The sequence below is a fragment of the Carassius gibelio genome, chromosome B5, assembly GCF_023724105.1.
Source record: "Carassius gibelio isolate Cgi1373 ecotype wild population from Czech Republic chromosome B5, carGib1.2-hapl.c, whole genome shotgun sequence".
NCBI lineage: Eukaryota > Metazoa > Chordata > Actinopteri > Cypriniformes > Cyprinidae > Carassius > Carassius gibelio.
This window is the reverse complement of record NC_068400.1, coordinates 14,718,870-14,746,829: the sequence shown is the minus strand read 5'-3', so window position 1 is coordinate 14,746,829 and position 27,960 is coordinate 14,718,870. Positions and strand designations below refer to the sequence as shown.

General features: G+C 36.2%; 1 protein-coding gene across 3 annotated transcripts; it reads left to right on the top strand.

Annotated features, from left to right (window-relative positions):
* Positions 1 to 42: 42 nt before the first annotated feature.
* LOC127957152 (apoptosis-inducing factor 3) lies at positions 43 to 27,838 on the top strand. 3 transcript variants are annotated; one of them, XM_052555561.1, is made up of 20 exons: positions 43 to 311; positions 9,619 to 9,845; positions 12,186 to 12,396; positions 12,930 to 13,039; positions 13,220 to 13,329; positions 15,098 to 15,142; positions 15,241 to 15,337; positions 21,286 to 21,398; positions 21,541 to 21,627; positions 21,752 to 21,843; positions 22,083 to 22,213; positions 22,413 to 22,528; positions 23,328 to 23,399; positions 23,823 to 23,886; positions 24,497 to 24,573; positions 24,819 to 24,936; positions 25,045 to 25,143; positions 25,295 to 25,370; positions 26,538 to 26,642; positions 27,395 to 27,838. In XM_052555561.1, exons 2-20 carry the CDS (start codon positions 9,815 to 9,817, stop codon positions 27,435 to 27,437), a joined length of 1,797 nt encoding a protein of 598 aa, XP_052411521.1. In that variant the 5' UTR covers positions 43 to 311; positions 9,619 to 9,814; the 3' UTR covers positions 27,438 to 27,838. The 3 variants fall into 3 exon arrangements, with proteins under 3 accessions (XP_052411521.1, XP_052411519.1, XP_052411520.1); XM_052555559.1 differs by having other exon boundaries at positions 12,183 to 12,396; XM_052555560.1 differs by lacking the exon at positions 43 to 311 and adding an exon at positions 5,266 to 5,329 and having other exon boundaries at positions 12,183 to 12,396.
* Positions 27,839 to 27,960: the final 122 nt, after the last annotated feature.

Genomic DNA, 27,960 nt, shown 5'->3' with positions numbered 1-27,960 from the left:
GGGTAAAAAGAGAGGGTGTTTATGAAAGACAAGCACAAAAGCAGAGAGAGAGTAAGAGAGAACAGTTCTTACAAGTGCCTCTTTCTGGTGTGTGTGTGTGTGTCAGAGATTTGTAGTGGGACTGTGCCTTGATCTTGGGCTACTGCAGTAAAAGCGTGAGGAGGAGGCAGGAGAGGAGAGTGCTGCGCTCTGGAAATCTCCACAGGAAAGAGGAATAATCCAGCTCCACAGATAACATCGGACTGGATACCCTTCCACACATCTGGCCTTATGCAGAAAACTCTGAGCACACCTTATTTAGACTGGACCAGGTGAGTAGAGATCATTAACTCTCAGTTTGGCAATGTTATGCAATTCAGATTGTAATCTGCTAGAGCATGGAACAGTGTTTTTATCAGATTTAATGAACTTCTGATAGCAGATAATATAAAAGATAACTCCTTATGTGTGACATCTGAGGCTGAATTTTGCACAGAGAAGCCGTTTGGTCAGGACAGGTAGAGTAGATCAGTGCAGATTTGAGTTCCTCAGCGTTGGAGTATTATAGTGGTGCATTGAGATCTCAGATGATGGATGAACTTAAGTAAACTTTAGTTCTCTTCTTCTATCTTAGCTTTAGCTTTTCTTTCTGAAAAAAATGTTTAGAAGCAGTTTTTACTCTAAATTCACAAACAACTGGCATGTAACATTCAATTAAATGTCATATTTTGCAGTAGAAAAAAAAATTCACAGTGAGGAATTTTTAAAGGAATTTAAAAATTATGATTTCCAGGCATGGAAAGGTACTGTATACTTCGGTTTGAAAGTTGTGGAAATTTGGAAATTTCTATAGTCAATTTTACTTTTAATTTACATTAACATTTAATCTAGAGAAATTGTCATCTTTATATAAAGTGCCTTGCGAAAGTATTCAGTATCCTTTTGTGTGTGTGTGTTTTATGTTGCAGCCTTATGTTAAACTGCTTTAAATTACTTTTTATTTCACATCAGTCTACACTTCATACACCATAATGGCAAAGCAAAAACAAAGATATCACAACCTTTAAATATATATATATATATATATATATATATATATATATATATATATATATATATATATATATATATGTAAACAACAGCAAGAAAATAAAACACTGAAATAAGTACATTGCATACAAGTATTCAAACCCATAACTCATTACTTCACTAAAGCACCTTTACAGCCTCAGGTATTTTTAGGTATGATGCAACAAGCTTTGCACATTAGCATTTGCCAATTATCTGCCATTCTTCACCTCACCTTTTCACCTCTCAAGCTCTGTCAGGTTGGAGGGGGAAAATGCACATTTTCAGGTTTCTCCAGAAATATTTAATTGGGTTCAAGCTCAGGCTGTGACCTGGCCAATCAAGGAGTTGTCTATAAGCCACTTTTGCTGTGTGCTTAGGGTCATTGTCCTGTTGGAAGGTGAACCTTTTGCACAGCTCTGGACTGGGTTTTCATTAAGGCTATCTCAATATTTTGGTGCACTGAGCTTTTCTTCTACTCTAACGAGTCCGTCAGTCTCTGCTGCTGAAATACAGACCCACAGCATGTGGCTGCAACCAGCACACTTTACTTTTGGGATGTTAGTCTGCAGGTGATGAGCAGAGCTGGTTTCCTTCAAACATGATGAATTCATCAGACCAGAGAATCTTGTTTCTCACAGTCTAAGGGTCCTTTAGGTGCTTTTTTGCAAATTCCAAGTGTGTTTTTATTGCGTTTGGCCACGCCACCCTAAAGCCCAGATCGGTGGAATGTTGCAGTGAGGTTTGTCCTTCTTTTTGTTTCTCCTATCTCCACATCATGGAGCTCAACTAGACTGAACTTCAGGCTTTTGATCAACACACTAACCAAAGCTCTTCTTCATCAATTGATCAGTTTGTACATGAGGCCAGCTCTAGGAAGAGTGCTGGTTGTTCCAAACATCTTCCATTATGGATACATAAAGGCTACATGCTTCTGTGAACCTTCAATGCAGCAGAATGTTTTCTGAACTCTTCCCAAGATGTGTGGTTTGATGAAATCCTGGCTCTGAGCTCTACAGGCAGGTTTTTTATTATATTTTTTAGTCTTTTCTCTAATATGCATTTTCAGTGGTTAGACCTTAGACCTTATTAAGATATGTGTGCCTTTCCAAATCATACCCATTCAATTGAATTTGCTACTGGTTAACTTCACTCAAAGTGTGGTAACATTTACAAGGCAATATTAATGCTCCTGTGCTAAATTTCAACGGCCCCAGATAAGGGTATGAATACTTATGCAGTGGAATCTTTATTGTTTTTATTTTTACTTTAATAAATTTGCAAAGATGTTAAAATCTGTTATTTGCTTTTTCATTAAAGTGTATGTAGTGTAGATTGATGTGGAAAAAAGGAATTTAAAGAAGTTTAACATCTGCAGCAACAACAAAATGTGGAAAGAAAAGAAAGGGTTTGAATACTTTCGCCAGGCACTGTATATATGTGTTTGTGTCTTAAATGAAAAACAAATGACTAAATCTGCTAAATTAAATTATAATATATTTTCATGTAGTACATTATAAAAAATTTTTTTGGAAGTTGTAAATAATGACTACTGGAGTACGTTTAACAGGTATGATTATAACCAATTAATCATATAACCAATTACTGTATTTGTTAATAACAAAATATTGACGAATTCTGAAAGAATCCTTAGGATGTATCAAGACTTCTTCCATGAATGTTCAGTCTTAAATTGCAAATTGTAATCTGTTTGTTTCCACCCCCAAAACTGTTGAATGTATTTTCTATATGGTGCATTTGAACATTTTGACCAAACACTTTTCAAACCCCATTTGCTTTGACTGGTAAAGTAAATGTGCTATTCACAGCTAGAATTATGGGCATGTGCCTTAACCCACAATACACTAGAGGTTAGCATCTAAATTCCACAACCAGATCAGTGCTGAACTTCTGTGAACTTATGATTATGGAAAAGACTTAACAGCAAGTCACACTGCTTTCAGCTGAATTCAAGGAGCATGCAAAACACATCAAATGTCAAATATCAGAAGACGTCAGAAGGCCATGATATTTGATTGTTTCTTCTTTTCAGAGCTCCGAATGAGGAATCTGATTAGCTGTAAACCAATATTTGAATTTCATTTGCACTGTAATAATCCCGTGGCAGCTCGAAAGTGATAATCTAAAGTCAAACAAAAGCCTCTTTACATCTCACTACTACTCAAGACTGCTAGTTTTGGGAATTAACCAAGGAAATTTGTATTGCTTCGACATTGTTCTTTAAAAGGGTGCTTGACCAGCTACCGAAAAGATCTGTGACCTTTCTACTCCCTCTTCGTAAGATGCTTATAATATAATTTGCCAAATGCATACATTTCTGCTTCTGATTTTTTTGTTATTGTATTATTTATTTTAATTATTATAATTGAATCATTATTATTATTATTAGATGAGCGCCCTGTCATAAATTCAATATATTTTTGATTTTATAGGAATGAGAATCAATGAAATATTCAGTAGCTGTGAATCACAGGCCATCATTAATAATAATAATAATAAGGAATCATTAGTCAATATAATCAGTACTGTGTTTCCTGACACGTAAGTCTCTAAATGACTTCAAACACGTCATTGTTTGCTTGTAAAGCACATCCATTCAGCTAAAAACAGCTACTGCTTACAGTACATGGCATCCCTGACTGAGGGTACATGTAAATGTTCTGGTGTAAACACTCAAACAATGCTGTGATGCTTTGCCTGTATTTCTCCAGCATGTTGATCAAACAGCTGGGCTGCAGTGCAACTGGTTTACTGTGTTGTGGAATAAAACTAAGGACAGATATCATTGGATGGAAACAGGAGAGAGCAGGGTGAAGGGTGACAAACATTAAGTGTGGTTCTGCTTTGTTGTGAGTGTTTGAACTCTGAATTATCTTCTTGAGGTCAGGGCAAATGGCCTTATGTTTAACCAGAAGACACGTTTTACTTAGGGACTGTTGACAATCTTGGTTTGAGTTGACTCCAGTGTCTTTTGTTTGAGCATCAAATTCACCCCCTTTTTTAGGTGCTGGTCAGTAAAATGTTATCTGGCAGTCAAGTTTCGACTCAAAATATCACTGCACAGGGAGATTTGTGGAGGTTACTTGTTTGGCGGTTTTGAGAAGATCTGTCACCTTGGATGAATTTAATGAGAAATGTTTGAGTTCTTGAGATTTCTGACCTGTGATTTCAGAATTTGGTATCTTGGTAATGCTGGGCACAGTTTGAGACATTAATTAAGTGTTCTTCCACCCTACATCCATAAAAATAAAGATAATTTCTGAAATATATAGAAGTATATAACATAAAAATCGAGTAGGCCTACACTACCATTCAAAAGTTTGGAATCAGATTTTTATTTTATGTTTTTGAAAGTTTAATATTGTCAAATATTATTACATTTAAAATGACTGTTTTCTATTTGAATGTATTTTAACTTATTTATTCATGTGATGCAATAATACATTTTCAGAATCAATACTTCAGTCCTCAGTGTCACATGATCTTTCAGAAATCATCCAAATATGCTGATTTGGTATTTAAGAAACATTGCTTATTAGTATGATATTTCTTTCAGGATTTGAAAAATGTATTAAAAGAGCCAAATATTAGCATTTATCTGAAAACAAAATCATCATAAATGTTGTTTTTGTCACTTTTGTTAAATTTAATGCATCCTTTCTGAATTTGAGTATAAATGTCTTTAGAAAAGGCCTTTAAAATTTCAAGACTTCTTAAACTTTTATACTTCAAGACAAGGTTTGACAAGCCATCATTGAAAGTTTGTCATGACAAATTGTAAAAAATGACTCTTGTTGTATATGGATTTCTTTGAATTTCAGTTGAATGTAATTTTAGTTCTCAGGTGGCACTCAGCTCAGTTCTTCACTGAGTTTTTTGTTATTGTTTACTTGAGTAAATTAATAAATGATTGATAAAACCAGTGCTGTCATGTATCTACAGTCTAACTGCTGACACATGCTTCCATCGGTGGAGTTACATACATGCTAAAAGCACCCAGTGCTCATGTCACGGCTGTGGGACACACATCACTGTGTAGCGCTGCCTTTGTCCTTGCGTATCAGTCAGAGTCCAGGTGATAACGTGTGTGTGTTTGTGTGTGTGTGTGTGCTGCTGGAGGGTACGCTGTGGGTGTGGGAAGGGGACAATCCTTACAAGTCTAGAAAAGCATTCACTCAGATTTACTGGATGACATAACAGGACATTCCCAGTTCTTGGCAGCTGAACAGAAGGATGGATGAGAGACAGGCGTGAGCATACAGTAGGTGACTGACTGTCAGATATTGTTTTTGTCATTGGTCAGGGCAGTCAGTCGTTGCTCAGATTGTGGACAGTTGTGCTTGTGTAGGTTGTCTCCCTAAGGCTTTCAGGAGGAGAGAAAATGCTTTTGCAGGCTGTTTGTTTGGAATGGGGTTGCTTGTTTTAATCAAAAGGCTTTAGATGGTGGGCCAGAGCTGCTGTTATAATGCAGTCTTAGGCCAGTTTTGCTGCTACATTGCAGTATTGTGAGTAGAGCTGAAACTTGCATGATTTGGTGGAACAGCAGGGAAGTCTGCAGGATCAATAATGATCCTGAGGGAGACAGTGTTTGTCATGGACACTGCCATGAGAAAATATTACTGATCATAGTATTTCAGATTTAATGGAGTATCGATTATGTCTTCTAAAATTTCTGACAAATGGGGAAACATTTGACATACATATTGACATCAGAAACAGAACAATATTTAGGGTCATAATGTATGCTACTGTTCAAAAATTTGGGGTCAGAAAGATTTTTTTTGAAAGAAGTCTTTTATGCTCAACAAGGCTGCAGTTATTTGAACAAAAAATATAATAAAAACAGTAATATTGTGTTATTTACCAAAAAATTGAAATTAAATAATTTCTATTTAAATATATTTAAAAATGTAAGTTATTCCTGTGATGCATAGCTGATTTTTCAGCATCGTTACTCCAGTCTTCGGTGTCACGCGATCCATTAGAAATCATTCAGATGTGCTGATTTGCTGCTCAAGAAACATTTTGTTATTACATTGTTGAAAGCACTGGTGCGGCTTAATGTTTTAGTGGAAACTGATGCATTTCTTTCAAGACTTTTAAATTAAACAAACTTTTGAACATTCATGAATGTGAATATGAAAAATGAAAACTATATATTTGGGTTTTTTCACCATTGTAATCACCTGTTTTCCTTGAATATTTAATTTTTACACAGTTCTGTGTTGTGATAAATATGATAAAAAAAAATATTATTTCACTTTTACATTTTTAATTTAATGAGTTAATTAGCCTCTCAATAAATATGATTTTTAAAATGGCATGCATGATATAGTTGTAAAAATGCTCTTTTAGATGTTGTAGATGAAGTTCTGCACATTATGCTGTAGTGTCAGCATGTCAGCTCCCCAAGAATGTTTCATGCCAGCTTTCCAGTAATAGATTAGAAAGATTTTCATTGCTATATATAAGCATCATTACGCAGATAATTTGATCTTGGCTAAATTTGATTTGGTATCTTGGCATATCTGAGCACAGTTTGAGATGCTGAGATGTCTGATAAAGCACATGTGAGATTAAACAAAAGTCTCCCTTTTAATCTGACATTTACATGCATGCATTTAGCAGATGCTTTTAGCCAGAATCTGACTGCAGTCTAGAAGAAATAATTAAGATATTAAAGAGCTCTTATTTATTTAATTGTATTTTTTCACCTTTCACATTTATTTAATTGTATTTTTTCACCTTTTTTTGTGATAGACACAACAGTTTGCAAGAAGGAGACCTGTGTCATATGTTGTAAAGACTGAAAATCTGTTTAACCTACTTTAGGGGAAAAAGCTAAATATTAAGGGCTTGATGCCCGATTGGCCAGAAAGTCCAGCAGTTGATCCAAAAGTCTCATAATTTGCTTGAGTAAAGCCAGTTTGACCATTTTTTGCATTGTGAATTTTACACTTACGCATGATTCCGTCTCTATTTAACATTACTGTAATGCAATAAAATCTCATTCTCATTACAATTTTTTAAAATTAATATACCTGTATAGTATTAATGAATCTGCCTTTATTTGCTCCTTTTAATATAACTTTTATTGCAGATTTTTTATTTATAATGGATTTCATTTGTAAGAATATAAGAGAATTACACACCTAACAACAATTCTCTTCATGCAAAATATCATTTCTTAAAGTATTTTGTTTGATTTTGGTATGAATTGTGACCAGGACGTGTTGGGGATTGACTCTGTAGAATAAGTACTATGTTTTAGTGAGGTGTAGGTTTATTATTCGATTAATGTATTCTTAATGTATATAACCGTGCAGGGATTAGAATGAGAGCAAGAGGGTGGAATAAAATTACCACTTTATTTATTTACCTCATGTAAGTCATAAACCATAATACACTGTGCACAGCTTCTATAGACAGATTCACAGTTGCTATGGAGATTTCCATAAATTCTTCAGGAATAGCAGAAATGGCTCTTTTCTTCCAGCAGGAAGAGGGGGGCAGTGTATTTTTTGCTGTTTGTTACAAGCAGTCCATTTTGGAGATGCTTTTTGGGATTGTTAAAAGTATGTGTTTTTCATGCTGCATCTCTAAATACCATAAACAAGGCAGAACTCTGAGAGAATTGAGTGCCACTACTTTTCATTCTATTTCTTTTTCACCTTTTTATGTGATTTACTTCAAAATGTGCACCACAACCAGATGCTCATTAAATACATTTTATGTAACAACTCTCAAAGCTTGTGTTTTAAAGGTTCCCAAAGTTTGTGGAACATTTCCTTTCCTTAATTAAGGCGAACTTTTGTTTTTTACTCGCCACTTCACAGACCTGTGTGTGTGATGTGAATATCAAGTAGCTCTTGAGCTAAGACCCAGATGCTGAAGCATTTAAACTCAAGTTATGTGAGGCTGAAATCTGTGAGTTTTATTTTTAAGCCTGATCTGTCCTCCCCTGCAGAAAAAAAGTTTAAAAGTTGTGGGTAAAGAGAGAGTACTTTGAAGGCTGTGATACAAGCACTTCTCTAGTATTAAGTATGAAAGAGTGACAGTATATATCAGTGAAGGTAATGGTTAACTCTGGTAAAGATCTGAAACAAGATTTGAATGGGAAACTGAACAATTAGAGTCGGTGTGTTTAAGATGCATGCACATGCATATGTAAGCACACAAATTCCTGATCTTATTCTTTTTCTCTCACACATATTCAATTTTGACCATTTTGTTTCTTTGTATAAACATATTCTTTGCTTTAAATATATCTTCAGTCACAGTAAACTAGGACAGGAGATATGATTTTAACACAAACATTACACTTTGACCCTTAGTAGCCTATTACTTTCTCTGACGGGGCAGTTGTGTTCCTGCCCCACCCCTGGATTCTTGCATTTTTCCAAAGGGGCTTCTGAATGCACTGTCCCGCTCACCATGGACACAGACATCATAGATCAATGTCAAACATGCAGTTTTCGTGATTTGCATCGTATAAAAGCAGGAGGGTATTGAATCCAAGGGCTATTTGCAATAAAGTTGATATGAACCATTTGATTTTAATGTTGCATTTTGTTGACTGGCTGGGTTCCCATAATCATCTACACTTTTACAACATTTGCATTTGATCAGCCTTGACATAATCATCTGAAGACTGGTTGCGCAATAGCCGAAATGCTGCACATTCAAAAGGAGGCAGGCGAATTAGTCATGGACAATGACTCAGTGGTAATGTTTTCTGCCTACATCCTGATTTTAGTCACCAATTTATTTATTTGATTATTATTTTGGGAATTGTAATAAAATATCAAGACCTTACTGCAAAAAAATGACCAACATTTTTTTGAAATTCTATTTTTTATCAGTAATTTTAATAGTAAAAAAGCTAATAAAAAAGCTAATAGAAAGTGGACGTGTGTATTTTCAGTGCTTTGTGTACTGAAAATATATGCTCCCCATGGAAAGTTGGTAAAAGTGGTCTAAAACTGGCTAGAAAAAAATGTTATGTTCTGATGTCTTAACATAGTTATGATTGGTGCAGTGGACTCTTTTTTGTTTCAGATATATTAGTCAAGTCAAGTCAAGTCACCTTTATTTATATAGCGCTTTAAACAAAAAAGATTGTGTCAAAGCAACTGAACAACATTAATTAGGAAACAGTGTGTAAATAATGCAAAATGACAGTTCAAGGCAGTTCATCATTGAATTCAGTGATGTCATGATCTCAATTCAGTTTAAATAGGATTTGCGCAATCATTTGCAATTAAGTCAATGATATTAATTGACATTGGCCTTGCGGGGGGAAAAGAATTGGGCAGTTTGATTGTTGATTCAGATATTTGCCTGGTAAGGTGGATTTGCCAACCAGCTAAACTAGCCTGATAAAGATGTTTGGTCAAAAAAAGTCCTGCTGGTTAAGCAAGTTGGGGGCACCAGCACCTCAGCCCCCAAAACACTGGTCAATGATAGCAAAGCAGCATCGAATAAGAGGAATCTGTAAATTCAATTTACAACAATTATATGTTGTCTTTTCTATATTTTGTTTTTTCTCAGGCTGTGTATTATGTACAGTCGCTGATCTCTGAGATGGCCGTGTGGGCCCGACAGGCCCAAACATCCCCCCTGCAGCGCTGCCTCTACCTTATCCAGGTCCAGCGGCCCACCCTGTGTGTCTGATCTGCCCAGCCCTGCTAACACCCACCCTGGGCTTCCCTCTCATCGGGCCACCTGGCTTCACTCCGGGCCCACCATGGGAGGATGCCTCTCCAAACCCAAACCAGGTGATGAACACACTTATGTAGAAATCCCTTAGTCTGTGAAGCGCACCCTGTAGATTAAATCCTGTAATAATTGCGGTTTGTGTCTCCACCTATATATAGGTCAGTTAACGTGGCCCCTGACTGCTATTGTGATGTGGCTTTCCTTTAGTGCAGGAGGAATTTTAATGCTCTTAATTGTTCTGTGTTCAAGAGGATTAGACAGTGCAATATGAGTTGGGTTTCGAATGTTTCACAATGTATCGCTCTTTCTCTTCTATGGTGGCTGGGGGAGGGGGTACTACTGAGGGGCTCCAAAACCACTTTCATCTGACCAAAGCCTCAGTTGTGAAAGTGTGACCGTGAGTGCTGGATTTCAGAGGGTACAGAAAGAGTCCAAATGCCTCGAGCTAGACTGTGACACTGTGGCTTTTTGAGGTCTGCCACTGTGCTTGGGAACTTACATAAGAAATGACTATGACTGTCTATTCTGTTTTGAACATACAATATCAGAGCAACAAGATTATGCAAATCAGCATATTAGAGTGATTTCTGAAGGATCATGTGACACTGAAGACTGGAGTGATGATGCTGAAATTCAGCTTTGTGATCACAGGAATAATTTACATGTACAAAAAAAAAAATTATACTATTTACACAATATAACTGTATTCAAAATATAATATCTTTCAAAAAAGGTCTGAACAGTTTTGTATAATATTATGATTTTGATTACATTAATATGATTAAACATGATAAGATAAAATAATCATATGATATAAGTACTTAAACTTTTATTTAAAAAATACTTTTTTAATACATGTCAAACCATTGCTACAAAAACGGGTCATTTTTAATTGAATAAATAAGCTTTCCATTAATGTATGGATTGTTAGGATAGGACAATATTTGGTGAGATACAATTATTTGAAAATCTGGAATCTGAGAGTGCAAAAAAAGAAGTAAAATCCAAATATTGAAAAAGAAAAAATGCATTTAAAGAGGTCCAAATTAAGTTTTAGCAATGCATATTACTAATCAAAAATTTAGTTTTGATTATGGTAGGACATTTTCACAATATCTTCATGGAACACGATCTTTACTTAAGATCCTAATGATTTTTGGTATAAAAGATAAATTAATCATTTTGACCCACACAATGTATTATTGGCTATTGCTAAAAATAAACCCGTGCTTCTTATGGCTGGTTTTGTGGTCCAGGGTCACATTTCGCAAATTGCACTCACAAAAAAAGTGAGAATTGTGAGAGAAAAAGTCAAATATACCTTTTTTAATCACATGGCAGAAACAAGGTTCTATACATCACAGAAAAACTTTTAGAGAAAATGAATATGATGTAAAATTATATTTTTTTAAAGAAAATAAAAAATATATAAAATGTAAATAATCTGGTTAATATTGTGATGAAAATTAATTATTTAATTATTACATTTATGTATTTAATGAAACTAAACTAAATCCACCAAATAACATGACTATGTGTCTGAATCCTGTTAAATTTTATTATAGAGACACAAATGAGGCACAAATGGAACTGTTTATTGAGAATCACTAACTCAAACTCTTTCCTGTTACAGTTTGTTCATTTTGAAGCAGTATGCTCCAAATCCAGTGTCTGTTGAGCTGTCACGGGATGGGAGGAAAAATTATTATTAGACAGTAGATATTATAGGGCACTGGACCTATTGCTTAAATGAAGCCCTTTGACTGAAATAGTCTACACACCATATCTTTATATTTAATGCTTGTCGCATACTTCCACAGATTTTTTCTTTTTAGTAGGCTGAATAAGGGAACGGGAATGAAAATGTGGTTTCATTGATGACACCTATAGATACACATGTTCATTAAATGATCTGGCAGATGTTATTTTCCCAGTTCTTCTGCAGCCAGCTCTGAGGAGGCGAGTTTTCTTTCTTTTTTCTTTCCTCTGCCGGCTCAAGTCATCTTGCATGATTTTCCATTGATTTTAATTAAGCTTCACTCAGCAGGTGTGAATTCCTGTGTGATTAAGGCATAAGAAGCAGGCCCTCAGCACATTTTTCCGGCCAGAGAGAAAGCTAGAATGAGACCGGACTGTAGTGAAAGCACATTTCACAATCATTTTCTATAAAGACTTTGTACATTAATGGTTTTTCAGCTTCCAGTGCTCTTCTCCAAGCTGTTTGAACTCCGAATGCTATTTCTACACAGATCTAGCTCTGTATTTGTTATGTACTTGACATGACATTATAGTGTCTTAAGGCCTGTTCACACCGAGAACAATTACTAAACCATTAGCAACATATTTAAAGATTCCAGTCTCTTGTACTTATATTAAGATTTTTTTCTTTTTTGCAGTAGAGGTCAAAGTTGAGCTCACTCTTTTGGACAAAGAGAAAGAGGTGGACCTGATGTCTCCTAATGGAAAGGCCAGTCCATTTTCAGAATGCAGACTCAACGGATCTCTGGGACACTGTTCAGACGAGGACACCATGACACTGCGGCCCCACCGTAAACACAGAGACTACATAGAAGCATCTGTCTGCCATGTGAAAGACCTTGAGAATGGACAGTAAGTTCTTGATTTCAATTCAATACTGAATTGACCTGTTCCTGTATTTTTTTTTGTTGTTGCTATTTTAATTTATTTCCTGTTCTAACAGGTTGTTGAGCCAGTAGATTATCTATTATCCTTTAGTTTACATCAACTATTGCTAGTTTGTTGCAGGTGGTATTCGGTGGAGGGATATTCTCATTCTATAGACCAATTTATTGGACTAAAGTCTGCATATGATAATGAGCATACAGTGACGTCATCAATAGTTTGGTTTGTGCTCCAGAAAGACAAAAACTGTACATTTTAAATGCATATATCTGCAAAAATGTAACTTTAATTTAACCAACCTTTAAGAATACGGTAGTATATGGATTGGGGTCAAAGATAAGAAACATAAACTATAAACCACACACACATAAAAATTTTAATTTAAGGTTTTCCCCTTCTTGGTTGCATATAAATGACATCAGCTGTAACCTTTGAGTGCATCTATTGGGTTGAGTTTTGGATGTTCAATCTGTGCTGATTTTATGCGTTGTGTTTGGCAGAATGCGTGAGGTGGATTTGGGGGCAGGCCGTGCTCTGCTCATTAAGGAACATGGAGAGTTCTTTGCCGTGGGACACAAGTGCCCACATTATGGGGCTCCACTGGTCAAAGGTGAGGGACGTCCCATAGAGCACTCCTGGTCCTCTGCATTCCATAGCTTGGGATAACATTAGTTCTCAGAAGATTTTATAACACACTGCTAATAATATAAGTGTGCTATAAGCTTTATCAAATAGCAAAACAGATTGTTCTTTCAGTAATACTGTGTATTTAAAAACAATTCTCCTCCAGGTGTGCTATCAAAAGGGCATGTGCGATGTCCATGGCATGGGGCATGTTTTAACATCACTACGGGTGATATTGAGGATTTTCCTGGCCTAGACAGTTTGCCTACCTTCCAGGTAAAACATGTTCCTCTTCAGCCTCTCCGGAAGCTCCTCTCCGAACTTTCACGGTGTCCACTTGTTCTTACGGACTGTAAAAAATTAATAAATAAATGCATTGATTTGCAAATAAATAAACTATTTAGAACATAATGTATAATATTTGTATATAATTATCCCAAGCCTACCTAGAGTTTGGCTTGTAATGTTAGTTTAATTGCAATTATTTTAAATTTGATCCATATTTAGAAAACAATAGGTGAGAACTTATTGATGATTCATGTTATATTCATATTTTATAAAGATAAAGAAATAAATATGTATGTATTGACATAAAATGAATAATGTAATATGATTATCATATGTTAATAATAATTAGTGCTTATTTATTTCTAAACATTTTTAAACAATCAAGGAGTTTGCCTAGTGATTGGTTAAACAATATAAGTGTGAATCATAATATATTAATGCTATTATTATTTATAAATTGATATTTATTAACCTGTTAACTGTCACTCACGTTTTTGAAGATAGACTTGAATGTGCATGATACAAACCTAAATTTTTATAATTCATGACTGAAAACATTTTGTAACATGATTTTGATGTACCATTTACATGGTAATGCAATGTCTGATTTTAAAATGGGTTTTGAAGGATGAATTTTGAGATTTTATGTTTTCAAGTGATATATAACTTCTGATGATTTCTAAAATGTGATAGAGAAAAAGGCAACGAGGAAGTCTTTTTTTTTAAACAAAGGTCAAAGCTCCTTTTGTAATGTAGATTTCTGAGGGTGCACTCTTGTCATAAATTCATCTATTACTTTTCCTACATAATTTTTAACAAAACATATTGGTAAAATATATATTTGGGAGTCTTAGACCTTTCAAACGAGCCTAACCTGATTTTACCAAGTGAGACATGTTCCTGGGACAACATCGTTGTTGACCCTGGAACAACATTGTGATTAACCGATCATCAGATTTGAAGAACCAGTTTATAGATTTTGTGTAAGTTTATGCTTAAAATCAGTGTTTGGTGCTTGTACATCAGTGTCATTCATCTATCATTTCCTCTGATTTTAGGGATTACTCATGGTTAAGGTTAGGTTTAGGTGTAGGAATATGGTTAAGAATATATTTTTGGAGTAAAATGTTGTTCCAGGGTCAACAAAATATGTTGACCTAGGAACACATCGGACTTGGGAAAATCAGGACGTGCTTCAAACGACATATAGTTTGTCAAGATTAGATTAGATTTGATTGTAATATAGTATATAGTCAACGTAGGTGTCCCGTATACGGGACGGGGTGACATTTAACAGGTTAATAGATTTATACAAAATAACTATCTAATTTAACTATAAAATATTAATAAAAAACTTCTTTATTTACTTATTTAAATTTTTTAAAATCTGACTAGTCTTTGGCTTGTGACATAAGTACATTTGCAGTTTGACTTGGATATACATTTTATCCAATATTTGGAAAACAATATAAGTGTACACTTGTTGATGGATCATCATTTTTGTGTGAAAATGTTCACAGGTTTATGCAAAACTAGCGAATGAGACCTATTGAATACATAAAAAAAAGCATATTCCCAACAAGACATAGAGGGAGTACATGCTCCTTCTTTATACACCCCGAGGACATATGAGTTCATCAGAGGAGAGAAAATGAACCTCAGTATGTGTCATTACTAAGCAGCGGGGGTGCTTTCATAATCCCTCTATTATGTAATAATCTGTCATGTCAATTCATTTTTTTCCCCACTATTTCAGGTCAGAGTCGAAAAGGAGAAGGTGATAATAAGAGCAAACAAGCAGGTGAAGAGTCTCTCTTTCTCTGGATTACGTGTGTAAAAAGAGATATATTTAACAGCAGTTGTAAATAGTTATGTGGGGAATCATCTGTTTCCTGACAGGCTCTTCAGACTCAGCGGCGGTCAAAGGCCATGTCAAAATGTTCAGCTGTCATCAATTCCAGCACTGGATTCAGCCATATTCTCATTATCGGATCAGGTTGCAGCCATAATGTTATAAAATGAGACTAATAATAAACAGTTTTTGCACTGAATTAACATGTCTAATATTTAGTGTCTAATATTTGATGTTTTGAGTACAGTTTATATGTGTAGCATTTCCTATAAACTTATTTTCCCTTTAAGAGTGGGCACCTCGGAGCGCCATTTGTAAATTGAATGGGTCTGGCTTCCAGTGTCATTTGCTTTCAGCTATTTTTTAGCTGTACAAAACAGCTAGTTTTGCTGCTTGATATTGCAAACTGGTGTGCCTTTCCATATCATTTAATGTATTATCTTAATTATGAACACACTAGTTTTTAGTGCAAACAGGTTTACAGTTTACTGCACTATGTTATTCTTCTCGTTAAAGGGATAGTTCACCAAAAATGTTAATTTGATGTTTATCTGCTTACCCCCAGGGCATCCAAGATGTAAGTGACTTTGCTTCTTCAGTAGAACACAAAGATTTTTAACTCAAACTGTTGCAGTCTGTCAGTCGTATAAAGTTTTCGAGTCATAAAACATACACAAACAAAACCAAATGAAACCCTGCAGCTCCTGACAATACAATGATGTGTAAAGACACAAAACGGTCAGTCTGTGCAAGAAACTGAACAGTATTTATATAGGTTTTATCACCGCAATGTCTGAACTGTCCTGAGCACGTTCGCGTCTTATTCTTTAGCCTGTGAGTGAGGCATCTTTTTCTTCTGTGTGAAAGCAAACATGTCACGGGATTGATTCTGTGATTGATGCTGAGAACGTTCGTTAGCTTAAGTGAAATTTAACATGCCTAGCGTTTTCGACTCGTACATTATTACACATCACAACCTGTTGTCACGTCTTTACGGGACCTTAACGGGTTGTGTGTGAACGCACACACATATTCCGGGTAATCACTGGCAGTGTAAAATTGCTAAATCTAGCGACCAGGGAACAATTGCCGGGACACATTACCCGTGTATTTTCTGGAATCGCAGTGTGAAAGGGGCTTTATAAGTGCATTTCTGACACCTATCTCTCAAATGGACTATTGACACTCCTAATTGAGATTGTAGATAGAGTCAGTGGTCCATTTGAGAGATAGGTGGTGAAGAAGAAGACACAAACGTGCTCAGGACAGTTCAGACATCACGGTGAAAATCTGAGGTAAAAAAACTATAATAAATGCTGTTCAGTTTCTTTCACAGCCTGATCGAACACAATAGTTTTGAACGAGCGCACCTTTTTTTAACAACCAAAAAGTTTCGTTGTATGTTGCGGAAGAACAGACGTTCCTCTCATTGATAGCAGAGGAGTGTATCCAGCGACTTTTTTTTTAGGAGTCGTGGCAGTAGAACTGGCGCAACTATAACCACATGTGAATAATCCTGCCTACTTTAAAGCGATACTAAATTGCTGTGGAAATGCAAACCGTGCTGAGCCGTGCCGTGCCGTACCATACAGAGCCGAGTTGAACCACACAGTGGAAAAGTGCCAAAAGTCACCTACATCTTGGATGCCCTGGGGGTAAGCAGATAAACATCAAATTATAATTTTTGGGTGAACTATCCCTGACTTGTTTCCTTGCAGTAGCTAATGAACCAGAAGTCCCACACATTCATAAAAATCAGCTTACTTTTACATGGAAAATAAGGTGGACAGCATTACAATCCAGTAACCTCTTTAGCTATGATATAGGACTAACGCTACCTGGATTTCAGTGCACAGTAAAATGCTGGTTACTAGAGTAACCGTTGTTCTATGAACATTGGAAGACCGCCAGAGACGGTCAACACATGGTGGAAGGAGTCGCGTCTCGCACATCACATCATGAATCTTGTATTAATTCAGTCACACATGACTTTGACTGATGATCACGTAGATCAAGTCTGATGATAGACTGAGTATGTCACGGTCGGTCTTGTCGTCATTCTCAATCAGAGTGACCAGAGACTCTGGCGGTCTTCCACCATTCATAGAACCACGGTAACTCTAGTAACCAGCATTATATTTTATGGTTTAGACCTCCAGAGACGGTCAACCCTAGGGCTGGGAAAATAAATCGATGCATCGCGAATTGAGAAATGATTCAGCATCGATTCTGAGATTTTCCGAATGCATCGCAATTCTTTTTTTAATCGATTCTGAGATTAGTTTTGAACAGCAGATGGCACTGCATGCTTTAGAAACACCCGTACTCTGCTCATTTCCAAATCATTACAGACAGTTGAACCTTCATTCATAAAATTCGAAAAGTTTGAAGTGAATTACAAGGGTGTTCAGAGTGGGCTGTGTTTACATTAATCTTGCACAGTGGGCTATGTTTACATTGATCTTGTATCATAAAAGCATTCTAAGATGAAGTGAAATTACACGACTCAGCCGAATGCACAGGCACTCTTTAGCACTCTTCTTCATGAGCATTTGAGTGTGCGGATAAATACTACATTAGAGCGCCATCTGCTGTTAAAATCTAAGCTCAGAATCGATTCCAGAGGAATCGCCATGCATTCGGAAAATCTAAGAATCGATCCACAAAACGATTCTGCATCGATTTATGATCCCAGCCCTAGTCAACACATGGTGGAAGATGAATACAGCCAAGACATGAGGATATTAGCTCAAACATCTTCTGTAAATATGACAGAACTGATCACAGAATGATTACGTTAAGTCGATAAAATCTTGTGAATATGCAAGGTGATGCCCGTGTAGCTGCCGCACATATTTCCAAAAGAGGTATACAACGTAATACTGCATAAGAAGTGGCCACTGCCTAAGTGGAATGACATTTAACAGTTGCAGGCAATACACAACAATGCTTCATCAATAGAGACCACCACCCAGTGAGAGTGCCTCGGTTTCGACAAAGGTGCACCTTTCTTGCCAGGTCCAAAACAGACAAAAAGCTGGTCCATGACACTCAATACATACTGCTTCAATATATGGACTGGGCATAGGGCTGCCCACAAGGCCCTTCCCTCATGCATGAATGCTGCCAGCTGAATAGGTTGATTTATGAACCGAGGCGATAATACCTTGGGCTGAAAGGCTGGATTATGAATATCCTCTCTCGAGTTTATAGGGAAGCCACTTTTTGTCTGTAATGCCTCTACAATGGTATAACTGAGAAGTTGAAAACTGTCCCATCACAGACCCTGAACCCTTAATGACATCGGGAACATTTCCATTTTCCTTGGGTTTGGGGGGGGGGGGGGGGGGCACTGGTGAGGAGGTACATGGCGAGTTGGCCTGAACCGATAATGAGGCATACCTCTTCTCGAAGATAATCCAAGCTGAGAATCCTGTTGCGGTGGTCTGTAGAACTGCCCTTGTCTATGCTGCTGCAAGGTGCAATGACAAGCAAGTAGCCATTGTACAGCTAGTGCATGGTAGTTCACGCTACATCCAATATGCTGGGAATGAGACTCAGCTGCTCTTACCCTGTGCTCAAGGGCCTCCTGAGCAGCTGGACCGAAGATCTGACCAGGCACCAATGGCAATTGGTGGAGGTTATTGCGACATACCTGGATTGACACCTGCTGCCTAGCTAGTGTGATAAGTCCAAGAGATTTCCACTAGAAAAGGCAATCGACCCCATAGCCTGTAGAGAAGCCTCAAGCAGTTCTGATGAAGCATAATCCTGTGTTGTTGATGACATGGTCGAATGAAGTGCCAACAACAACTGAGCCATAGAATTCCCAATAAGAGTCAATCCTGAAACAGTGTTATATATATGAACCAGCAAATCATCAGTACATCAGTACATAGCTCCTGCTTAAGAGCTTTGTTTGGGAACACAATCAGTGAAGAAATACACGGCTCTACTGGGGTCATGTTATCAAGACCTTTCTCCTGGACATCAGCCATTGCAGCCAAAGTGTGCACTACTCTATCTGGTCTGGAAGAAAGAGCAGATCAAAAAGCTGAAAAAAACAGCCTTAATAATGCAGGGCAGCTAGGTATCAGGAAAGCGTCCAGCCAAGCAGCCGATCGCTGCTAGAGGTTTTTAGGTCCCAACGCCTGAGGGGTTGGGTCCAGATTTAACTTAGCAAGAAGAAGTCTCCTCCAAGAGTAAATAACAGTCCCGCTCATCCTTAATCAGTGTATCTGAAGCTGCCAAAGTCAAAGTGTCCAGGTCCTCCCTAGGACATTCGGACATTGGCACAACCCTAGGCAACAAGGCGTTAAATACTGATGCTCTCACATCTTCATCTGTGCTCTGAGTAGCAGATGGCAATGATCTAGCCAACAAAGCCTGAATGCCTTGCACAGCATTAGCTAATTCAACTACCCAGTGAGATAGTTCTGCAGTCAGAGGTCGCTTCTTCTTTGGAGGCCCCTCAGTTTTCCATAGGACCTGAACATGTAGAACAGGAAGCAGCCATAATGCTTACACCTCTAGAAAAAATAACCCTTTGTCAACCAATGGGTTACTAATAACACCATACTGAAATAATAATGTGTTATGTGGTTGCCACAAGAACTGCACACAATAACCAACACCCTGGTTTACCAGAGAGGTCAACAAAAGTCTGAATGCACAGATATGCGGTGAACACAGAACCTTGGTAAACCAATAAGTTCCAACAGTACTCAGCAATGCTGCTGTAACACCGCTTGTTTTAAAGACGTTGGATAACCAATGGGTCCAATAAATTCAATCCAAAAATCCAACGATGAATCCAATATAATTTGACACAATTTTCTTTTCTTTTTTGAAACACAGCTGTCACGGGGAGCGGACATCAACCCAAAAATTGTGCATGCTCAAATGAGATCTCTCCGCGAGAATGACAGAGACCAACCGTGATGTAGTCTGATACAGCTTCTGACAGGTCATCGGTCAGAGTCACGTGTGACTGAATTAATACGAGATTCTCGATGTTATGCACAAGACGCGACTCCTTCCACCATGTGTTAACCGTCTCTGGCGGTCTGAAACAGTGAAAGAGAACTGAAATTTACCTCCTGCTATAATAGGCCTTTTCAACCTGTGCCTGGGTTATTGTTGTTCTTTTTCACCCCATTATTTTTCAAATCAGCACCGCTTTTTACCACTTTTAGTTGGACTATTTCGTATAGACTACAGTTTGAAACCATGCTGTGTTAAAATGTTACAGCTATGTCACATAATCACATGCCTCCTTTTCAATTGCTTTTAAACGGCAGGAAAATGCTACAATGTATAATTTGTTGCCTTTGGTCCAGACCAAATGAACCAACCCACAGATGTGAAAGCACCCGTAGATAGTAATGGAAACGTTTCACATTTATAAGCGTTCGAGGAGGAAATGATGTATGGTGACGGAAAGTGAAGACTGGTTCATTCTTACCTTTAAAGTCCAAAAAGTGCACTTAGAGGAAAACTTGATAATGAAGACACCAATATATAGAATACTAAAATGCGCAAATTCAGAGCCGTGCGTAGACAGATCACGTGCAGCTTTTGTCCAATTGCAAATAAGAATGTTAACCCAGGGGTTTTGAATGTAACAAGCGAAACATAATCTTATGAATACCCATTAATTAATTGTTAAGCCCAGGTTTAGAATGACCCGTCGTTAACTATTTCAAGTCTGATAAAACCCATTGTCTATTTAATTGTGGGTTATCAAACTGGATAACGTACAAAGGTACTTTAATATGCTATCACAAATTAATCTTATCCATTTCGTTAAATCATTTTCTGCCCAAAACTGATTTTATTTTTATTTCTTATGAACGTTTTATGGCAGCTTAGATAAGCAGCTGATTTGGAACAGACTTAATAGGTTCAAAGGTTAAACACCATCTTTAAACACAAGACAATGTGATTACTGCTTAAGTTAGAAAAAAGATAAAGTGTTAGAGAAAATATCCAAAGGATCAAATAAAATCATGCATGTTTATTCCGATTAACTTTCAAGATGAAGGTGCCACCATACAATCCTCCTCTTGACGTCTGTTGATGTTCTCACTCAGGTCCTGCTGGTCTGGTGTGCGCTGAGACCCTGAGGCAGGAGGGTTTCACTGACCGTATAGTTATGTGCACCATGGACAAACATCTGCCTTATGACAGGCCTAAACTGAGTAAGGTTTGTACACAGAACAGTCTATAGAACAGTGTGGGAACAACGTTTTATATAAGACTGCTTTTCCAACAGAAGATTTTAGCTTTAGCAAAAATATGATAGGGCAAATGTGATATTGATTTGATGTCCATCCCTCTTTTTTCAGTGTTTAGAGATCACAGCTGAGCAGCTTCAACTGCGCTCATCTGACTTCTTTCAAACGTATGACATAGAGATACTATTAGAGAAAGAGGTGAGAACACTAATAAAGTTATCAGATGGAAATACTATGTTTTTTTTTTTTAAACAACAATTCTATGATATTTTTCGCACCTTTACTGGAATGGCTCTTAAAATTGCAATATGTTTCTTCACAGGTTGTCTCTGTGGATGTGAAGACACGGACTGTGACATTTCGGGATGGTTTTAAAATAGAGTATCGAAAACTATTCATTGCTACAGGGAGCAGGTAAACATAACTACTGCTACCAAATGATCCACATTCAAAAGTTTAGGGTCAGTAAGATTTCATAAATTTTTTAAAAAAAGAAATTAATACTTTTATCCAGCAAGGGTGCAATACATTGATCACAACACTGAACAAAAATACACTGATGAAAAAAAAAATCAGTTTCAAATAAATGAGGTCGTTTCTGCAAAAATAATATACTATAATAATAATTTTATTATAAATTTGTATCTTTACAGACCCAAAGCTCTGAGCTACAAAGGCAAAGATGTGGGAAATGTGTTTCACCTCAGAACACCAGAAGATGCCAACAGCATCGCAACACTCGCCAGCAGTAAGAATGCTGTCATCGTTGGAACCTCATTTATTGGTAAGAGCTTATGTGAAATGTACATCTCGGTGTAGTTTATTAATAGCTCTAAAAAGTGTTTAGTTGCTTAAGCCACAATTTAATCTGAATCAGTGTAATTGCATTAGACAACATAATACCATATATCTTCCATATATCCATAGTGTCCATATATTTTTGGAGCCTCTGATAATGAATATATGCACTGTGCTGTGTTCAGGTATGGAGGTGGCTGCAGCTCTCACAGATAAGGCTCACTCAGTGTCTGTGATCGGCATAGAGGCCGTGCCGTTCCGTAAAGCATTCGGAGAGAAAGTGGGAAAAGCCTTGATGAAGGTGACAGAAAATAACTAGATATATAGAAATAAACAAATAAGAAAATTAAGATTTAAGCATTAAATAATTGTTAAATGGTGAACATCAGAGGTGCCCAAACTTTTTATGAAGGTTAAAAAATCTAATTTCATTGAGGGACATGTTTGCATTATACATTATTATTATTTTTTTAATGTTTTGATATGCTGCTTCCTTATATTAAAATAATTTATATTCAATAATTTTCCACATCAATCTACACTCCATACACCATAAAGGCACTGTATTCTCTATATTTCAATGCAAAAATAAAACAAAAAATATTAAAACTAAAAGATAAATTAGAAATAAGAAATAAAAAAGAGAATTAGAAATAACATTTAGAAATAAAATATTTCATATTTTTCCTCTCTTATGATACGGCATGGAAGGTCAGAGGTCATGGCCTCTGGTGTATATATTCTGTGTAGATATGTAAAAAAAATAAATAAAGTATTACATTTGTTAAATCAGTTGCATTTGCTTTGGCATTAATTTAACTAATTTTATAAGCTAGGTATGGTTAAATAAATACAAAAAGAGTGTGTATGACAATAAACTATGTACATTTTATTGCTCTTGGCCATTTATTTCCCTCATTGCTGTTTCATGCTAGTTTCACGCCTCTTTTACCTCTCTGTCTTTCTCTTCTTACATAATAAACTTTGACAGGGTCAAAATGACTGCATATGATTCCTTGCTGTAATCAAATTAAATCTATATTCAAGCATAGAATATTCTATATTCTCATTAAATTATTTCATTTTGTTTCTCTCTTTAGCTGTTCGAGTCAAACAGGGTGAAGTTCTACATGTTGAACGAAGTGTGGGAGATGCGAGGGCAAAATGGACAGGTATCATGAAAGTGAGAGAAACAAGAGTTCAGTGAAGTGTAGGGCTCTCTCTCTCTCTCTCTCTCTCTCTCTCTCTCTCTGTACTTCTTGTTCTCTTGCTCTCGTTCCTGTAGAGTGATTAATTACATCTGTTCTCACAGTAGCACTGCTTAGCTCGAAATATTTTCAAACACGGCTTTTGCAATAATGGATTGGCCCTGGGCTAAAAGGCCAGAACTCGTAACACAAGTGAGCACACAGTCAGCAAAGTAAATATATAACTGAGAATAAGTCGAACTGTGATCTATTATGAAATTACACTCTGATATTCCCAAAGAAAAAACATAATATGATTTTTTACACTGTATTATAAGTCATGGTGTTAAGAAAATGTGCAACTATGACATAAATGTTAAACCTATTATTATATATTTTTTTCAATAGTTAAAAGAAGTGGTTCTAAAAAGTGGCAAAGTCTTGAGAGCTGACGTCTGTGTTATTGGCATAGGTGAGTCTGTGTGATTACTGATATTTTTGCTTCTCATTTTTACATTTTTTTTCTCACTTTCCCGTTTTCAAGTCCTATTGTAGTCTTGACTACAAAAATAAATAATAAATATAAAATTTTAAAGTCTCTTTTGCTCACTAATGCTGCCTTTGTTTGATCAAAATTGTAATAGAAATGGTAATTTTGTGAATATTAATTTTACTATTTGAATTAATTTTTCTATTTTAAAATGTAATTTATTACTGTGATTCTTTGATAAATAGAACGTTCATTTATTTGAAATAGGAAAAATCTGTAACATTCTAAAAGTCTTAATTGTCACTTTTGACCAATTCGACACATCGTTACTAAATAAAAGTATTAATTTTTGAAAAAACTTTTGAACAGTAGCATATGTGTGTGTGTGTGTGTTTGTGTGTAAATACATTAACTGAACATAGTGGGGCATGTTGTCAAATTACTAATCTTGCAATTAAAACGTTTATGAAATACAAAACAATTCATGAAACAAAGCAAAGCAAAGATTTAAAACACATGTGACAACATGCCCCAATATAAAATACTAATTTGTTCTGGGGACCTGATCATAAGTGTGTGTGTGTGTGTTTAGGCTCCAGTCCAGCCACAGCATTCCTGAAGCAGAGCGGAGTGCACATGGACTCCAAAGGATTCATCCCAGTCAATAAGGTTCAGTCCATCTGCACTGTTATTCCATATATACTGTACATCTGTTACTGCATCTTCTAACATCTGCTGGCATTCAGAACGTGTGTGTTTCTGCAACCCGTGCTAATATGCACATGCTTGTGTCTATTGAATCAGTAATACATTTTTGTTTTAGTATGTTGACCTTGAGTATTTTATGATAATAAGCGACAAAGGACAAGCTACAGTACAAAGCGTATGTAAACATATACCTTTAACCCTTTCAGACCATGCAGACGAACATTGACGGGGTCTTTGCTGGGGGGGATGTGGTAACATTTCCTCTAGCTCTACGTAGCAATAAGAAGGTGAACATACCCCACTGGCAGATGGCTCATGTACACGGTAATCTGGGGTGCATTCATGTGCTTATGCCAAAGATCCCCTTTTTATGAAAAATAAAATAATACTTTTTTTTTTTTTTTTACATTTTTACATGGTCTTCCACCACAGGTAGAGTGGCTGCCCTCAGCATGATGGGAAAGCCTTCAGATATTAAAACGGTGCCTTATTTCTGGACAGCAATGTTTGGGAAAAGCATACGATATGCAGGTAAGGACAAATGTCTAACACTGAAAATAAACATCAACAACAACAACAACAAAAAGTCCCACACTTCCTTTAGATTGAATGAATGACTGACGTAGTTTCAGCGTCAGCGCTCCTCTGATGCATCACAAGTGCTTTTAATCTTATTGTCAAGGTTATGGAGACGGCTTTGATGACGTCGTCATCCAGGGAGACTTGGATGAGCTGAAATTTGTGGCATTCTACACTAAGTGAGTTGATTTGGTTCTTATTTCTCTAAATTTGAGTCAGGTTTTTATAATTATTAACATGATCACATCAAAAATAATTTCTAACTTAGATAAGGAAATTATTATATTGTTATATAGTATTATGGAGTACCCTTTTTATTTAATTTATGGTACTATACTATTGCAATAATCTATTGCAATAGTATATATAAATATATGTTTAGTGTTTTGTTTTATTCTGATTGTTTGGTAATTTAATATATATATGTGTGTGTGTGTGTGTGTGTATGTAAAATTCAATAATAAAAACAATTGACAACTTAAATCTTTTACACAAGTGATTTACTCAGAAAGCATTATTTATAAGTTATAAGTAACTGAGTTTCTGATTAAAAATGAGTTGCAGGAACTAAACTATATTTTTTGTGTTGCTAATTATGTTAATCATTGCTAAGATTATGCGGGCTGCTGTGGTAATAAATCAGCTGCTAGGAAGTGAAATTAATAAATAAAATCAAAGTGAAAAAAGATTTTAATCTCAGAGATGAAAGAAATAGATCAAAATAATATCCAGATTTATTGGGCATCAGTTGCTAAGGTAAATATCGTCGTTATAATCAGGGTTGCCAGGTTTTCACAAAAAGAAAGAGAAAAACGTTGCTAACCAAAGCTAGCGCAAAGCTAGTCCAAAACTAGCCCAATCGTGTTTTGAAGAGGTTCCCCTGATAAAAAATTGCATTCTGGGGGATAAAATACAAGTTTATTTTGCGTGTTTCCCTGGTAAAATTAGCATTTTAGGGGCTAAATATCACGTTTTTGGGGTCGCTCACGGTCATGAAAAACAACCCGCTTTAACAGTGTAAAAGTAACCAAATTCTGCGGGAAAACCATGTACTTGGCAACATTTGTTATAATTGCTTATATAGAGTTAGTGTTTTATGCAAACACAATGCAACATACTTAAAGAGATAGTTGAATAAATATATAGTATATAATATATACTGTGAGTCTTGCATGGACAAGCACTATTCAGTTTACTTCAGAAAATGTATTATTATAAGATTTCTAGAAGTATTTCATAATATACTACATTATTGCTGTTGTAGCAGCGCTTACTAATATTTGAGTTCTTACAGTATTTCTGATGCAAGCTGTGTGTGTTGTGAGTTTAATCTGCGCTGATTACAGGAGTGAGGAGGTGGTGGCCGTGGCCAGTATGAACTATGACCCCATTGTGTCACGGGTTGCAGAAGTCCTTGGCTCTGGAAAGACGATTAGGAAACGTGACGTGGAGTAAGAACATTTTCTATTTTTCACAGAAAACAATGGCTGTAGTAAGATTGTCCATGGTTTAAACATGTCGAAGCAAAAGTGACAGTTCAGACTTGTTTTCATCATTGATTAGAATAAGAAATATAATAAGTAAGTCAGCATATTAGAATAATTTCTGAAGGATCATGTGACACTGAAGACTGGAGTAATGATGCTGAAAATTCAGCTTCGCATCACAGGAATGAATTATATATTAAAATAGAAAATATTTATTTAAAATTGTAATCATATTTCATAATATTTCTGTTTTGAACTGCATTTTTTAATCAAATAAATGCCCGCTTGGTGAGCATAAGAGACTGTTATTATAATAACTTTCAATTTTCACTTTAGAGTTTCCATTTAGTTTAGGTTTTTTTCTTAATATTTTAATTTTATTTCAGTTAACTAAAATATTTGTAATAGTTTTAGTTAATGATTATAACCCCGACACACACTCCTTGCATATTAACCCTCTTAGCTAGAATAGACAGCAACTATTGTTTAATTTTTTTTTTTTTATTATTAGTTAAGTTATTATTTGTATTTTAGTTTTAGATTTTCAGTGTTATTTTAGTACTTCAGTTTCAACTTTCAAGTTTTTCACCTAATATTTTATTATTTCATTTTATTAGCTTTAAAATTTATTTAACAGTCATTAAACAGTTTTCTTCAGTCAACCTTCTGAACTAAAAAGGACATTGACCGATTTTCTTGTTTTCTTTTCCTTGCAGGACAGGAGACATGTCATGGCTGATTGACAAAGGCTCACAGTGAGGATGTGATCAGCTCAGCACAGCAAGCTCCTTGAGTTTTTCTTGCCAAACTTGGACGATCTCCTGTAGCAGACGTAGTCTTAGTGCTGCAGCTGGAGTTGGTTAAGAGGGACACTAGATGGGAGCACCTGGGCCGTCCCGAGGACATTGGCACCTCTCTGGGCCTGGATCTGCTCACATCACTAACAAATGAGCCATAACTGGTTTTTAACCCTTTGTTCTAGACGGGACGGTTCTCTCTCTCTCTTTCTCTTTCGCGGGTTGGTCAAATCTTTTGCATGAATCATCTGCCTGGACACAACGTTCACGGGAGAGTGGTTAAGGGGAATTGTCATATTTTATTTTGTACATGTGACGTTGTATATAGCTGTTAACTGAAGATACATTAAAACAATAAGACTGCACTTTTTTTCTACTGAATAGCCAGGCTATGGAAATGAGAACAGAGCTGATGTCAAAATATGCAGCTTCGCTTGTGGCAGTTTGTAGATGTAGAGAGAGCAGATGCATGTTAATTCAGATGC

What these genes read in the sequence shown, in the direction of transcription:
- LOC127957152 (XM_052555559.1), top strand. Translation starts at nt 9,815, where the DNA reads ATGGGAGGATGCCTCTCCAAACCCAAACCAG. An exon ending in AAAGACCTTGAGAATGGACA is followed by an intron (nt 12,397 to 12,929) that starts GTAAGTTCTTGA and finishes TGTGTTTGGCAG; the next exon opens with AATGCGTGAGGTGGATTTGG. An exon ending in GCAGATGGCTCATGTACACG is followed by an intron (nt 24,937 to 25,044) that starts GTAATCTGGGGT and finishes CTTCCACCACAG; the next exon opens with GTAGAGTGGCTGCCCTCAGC.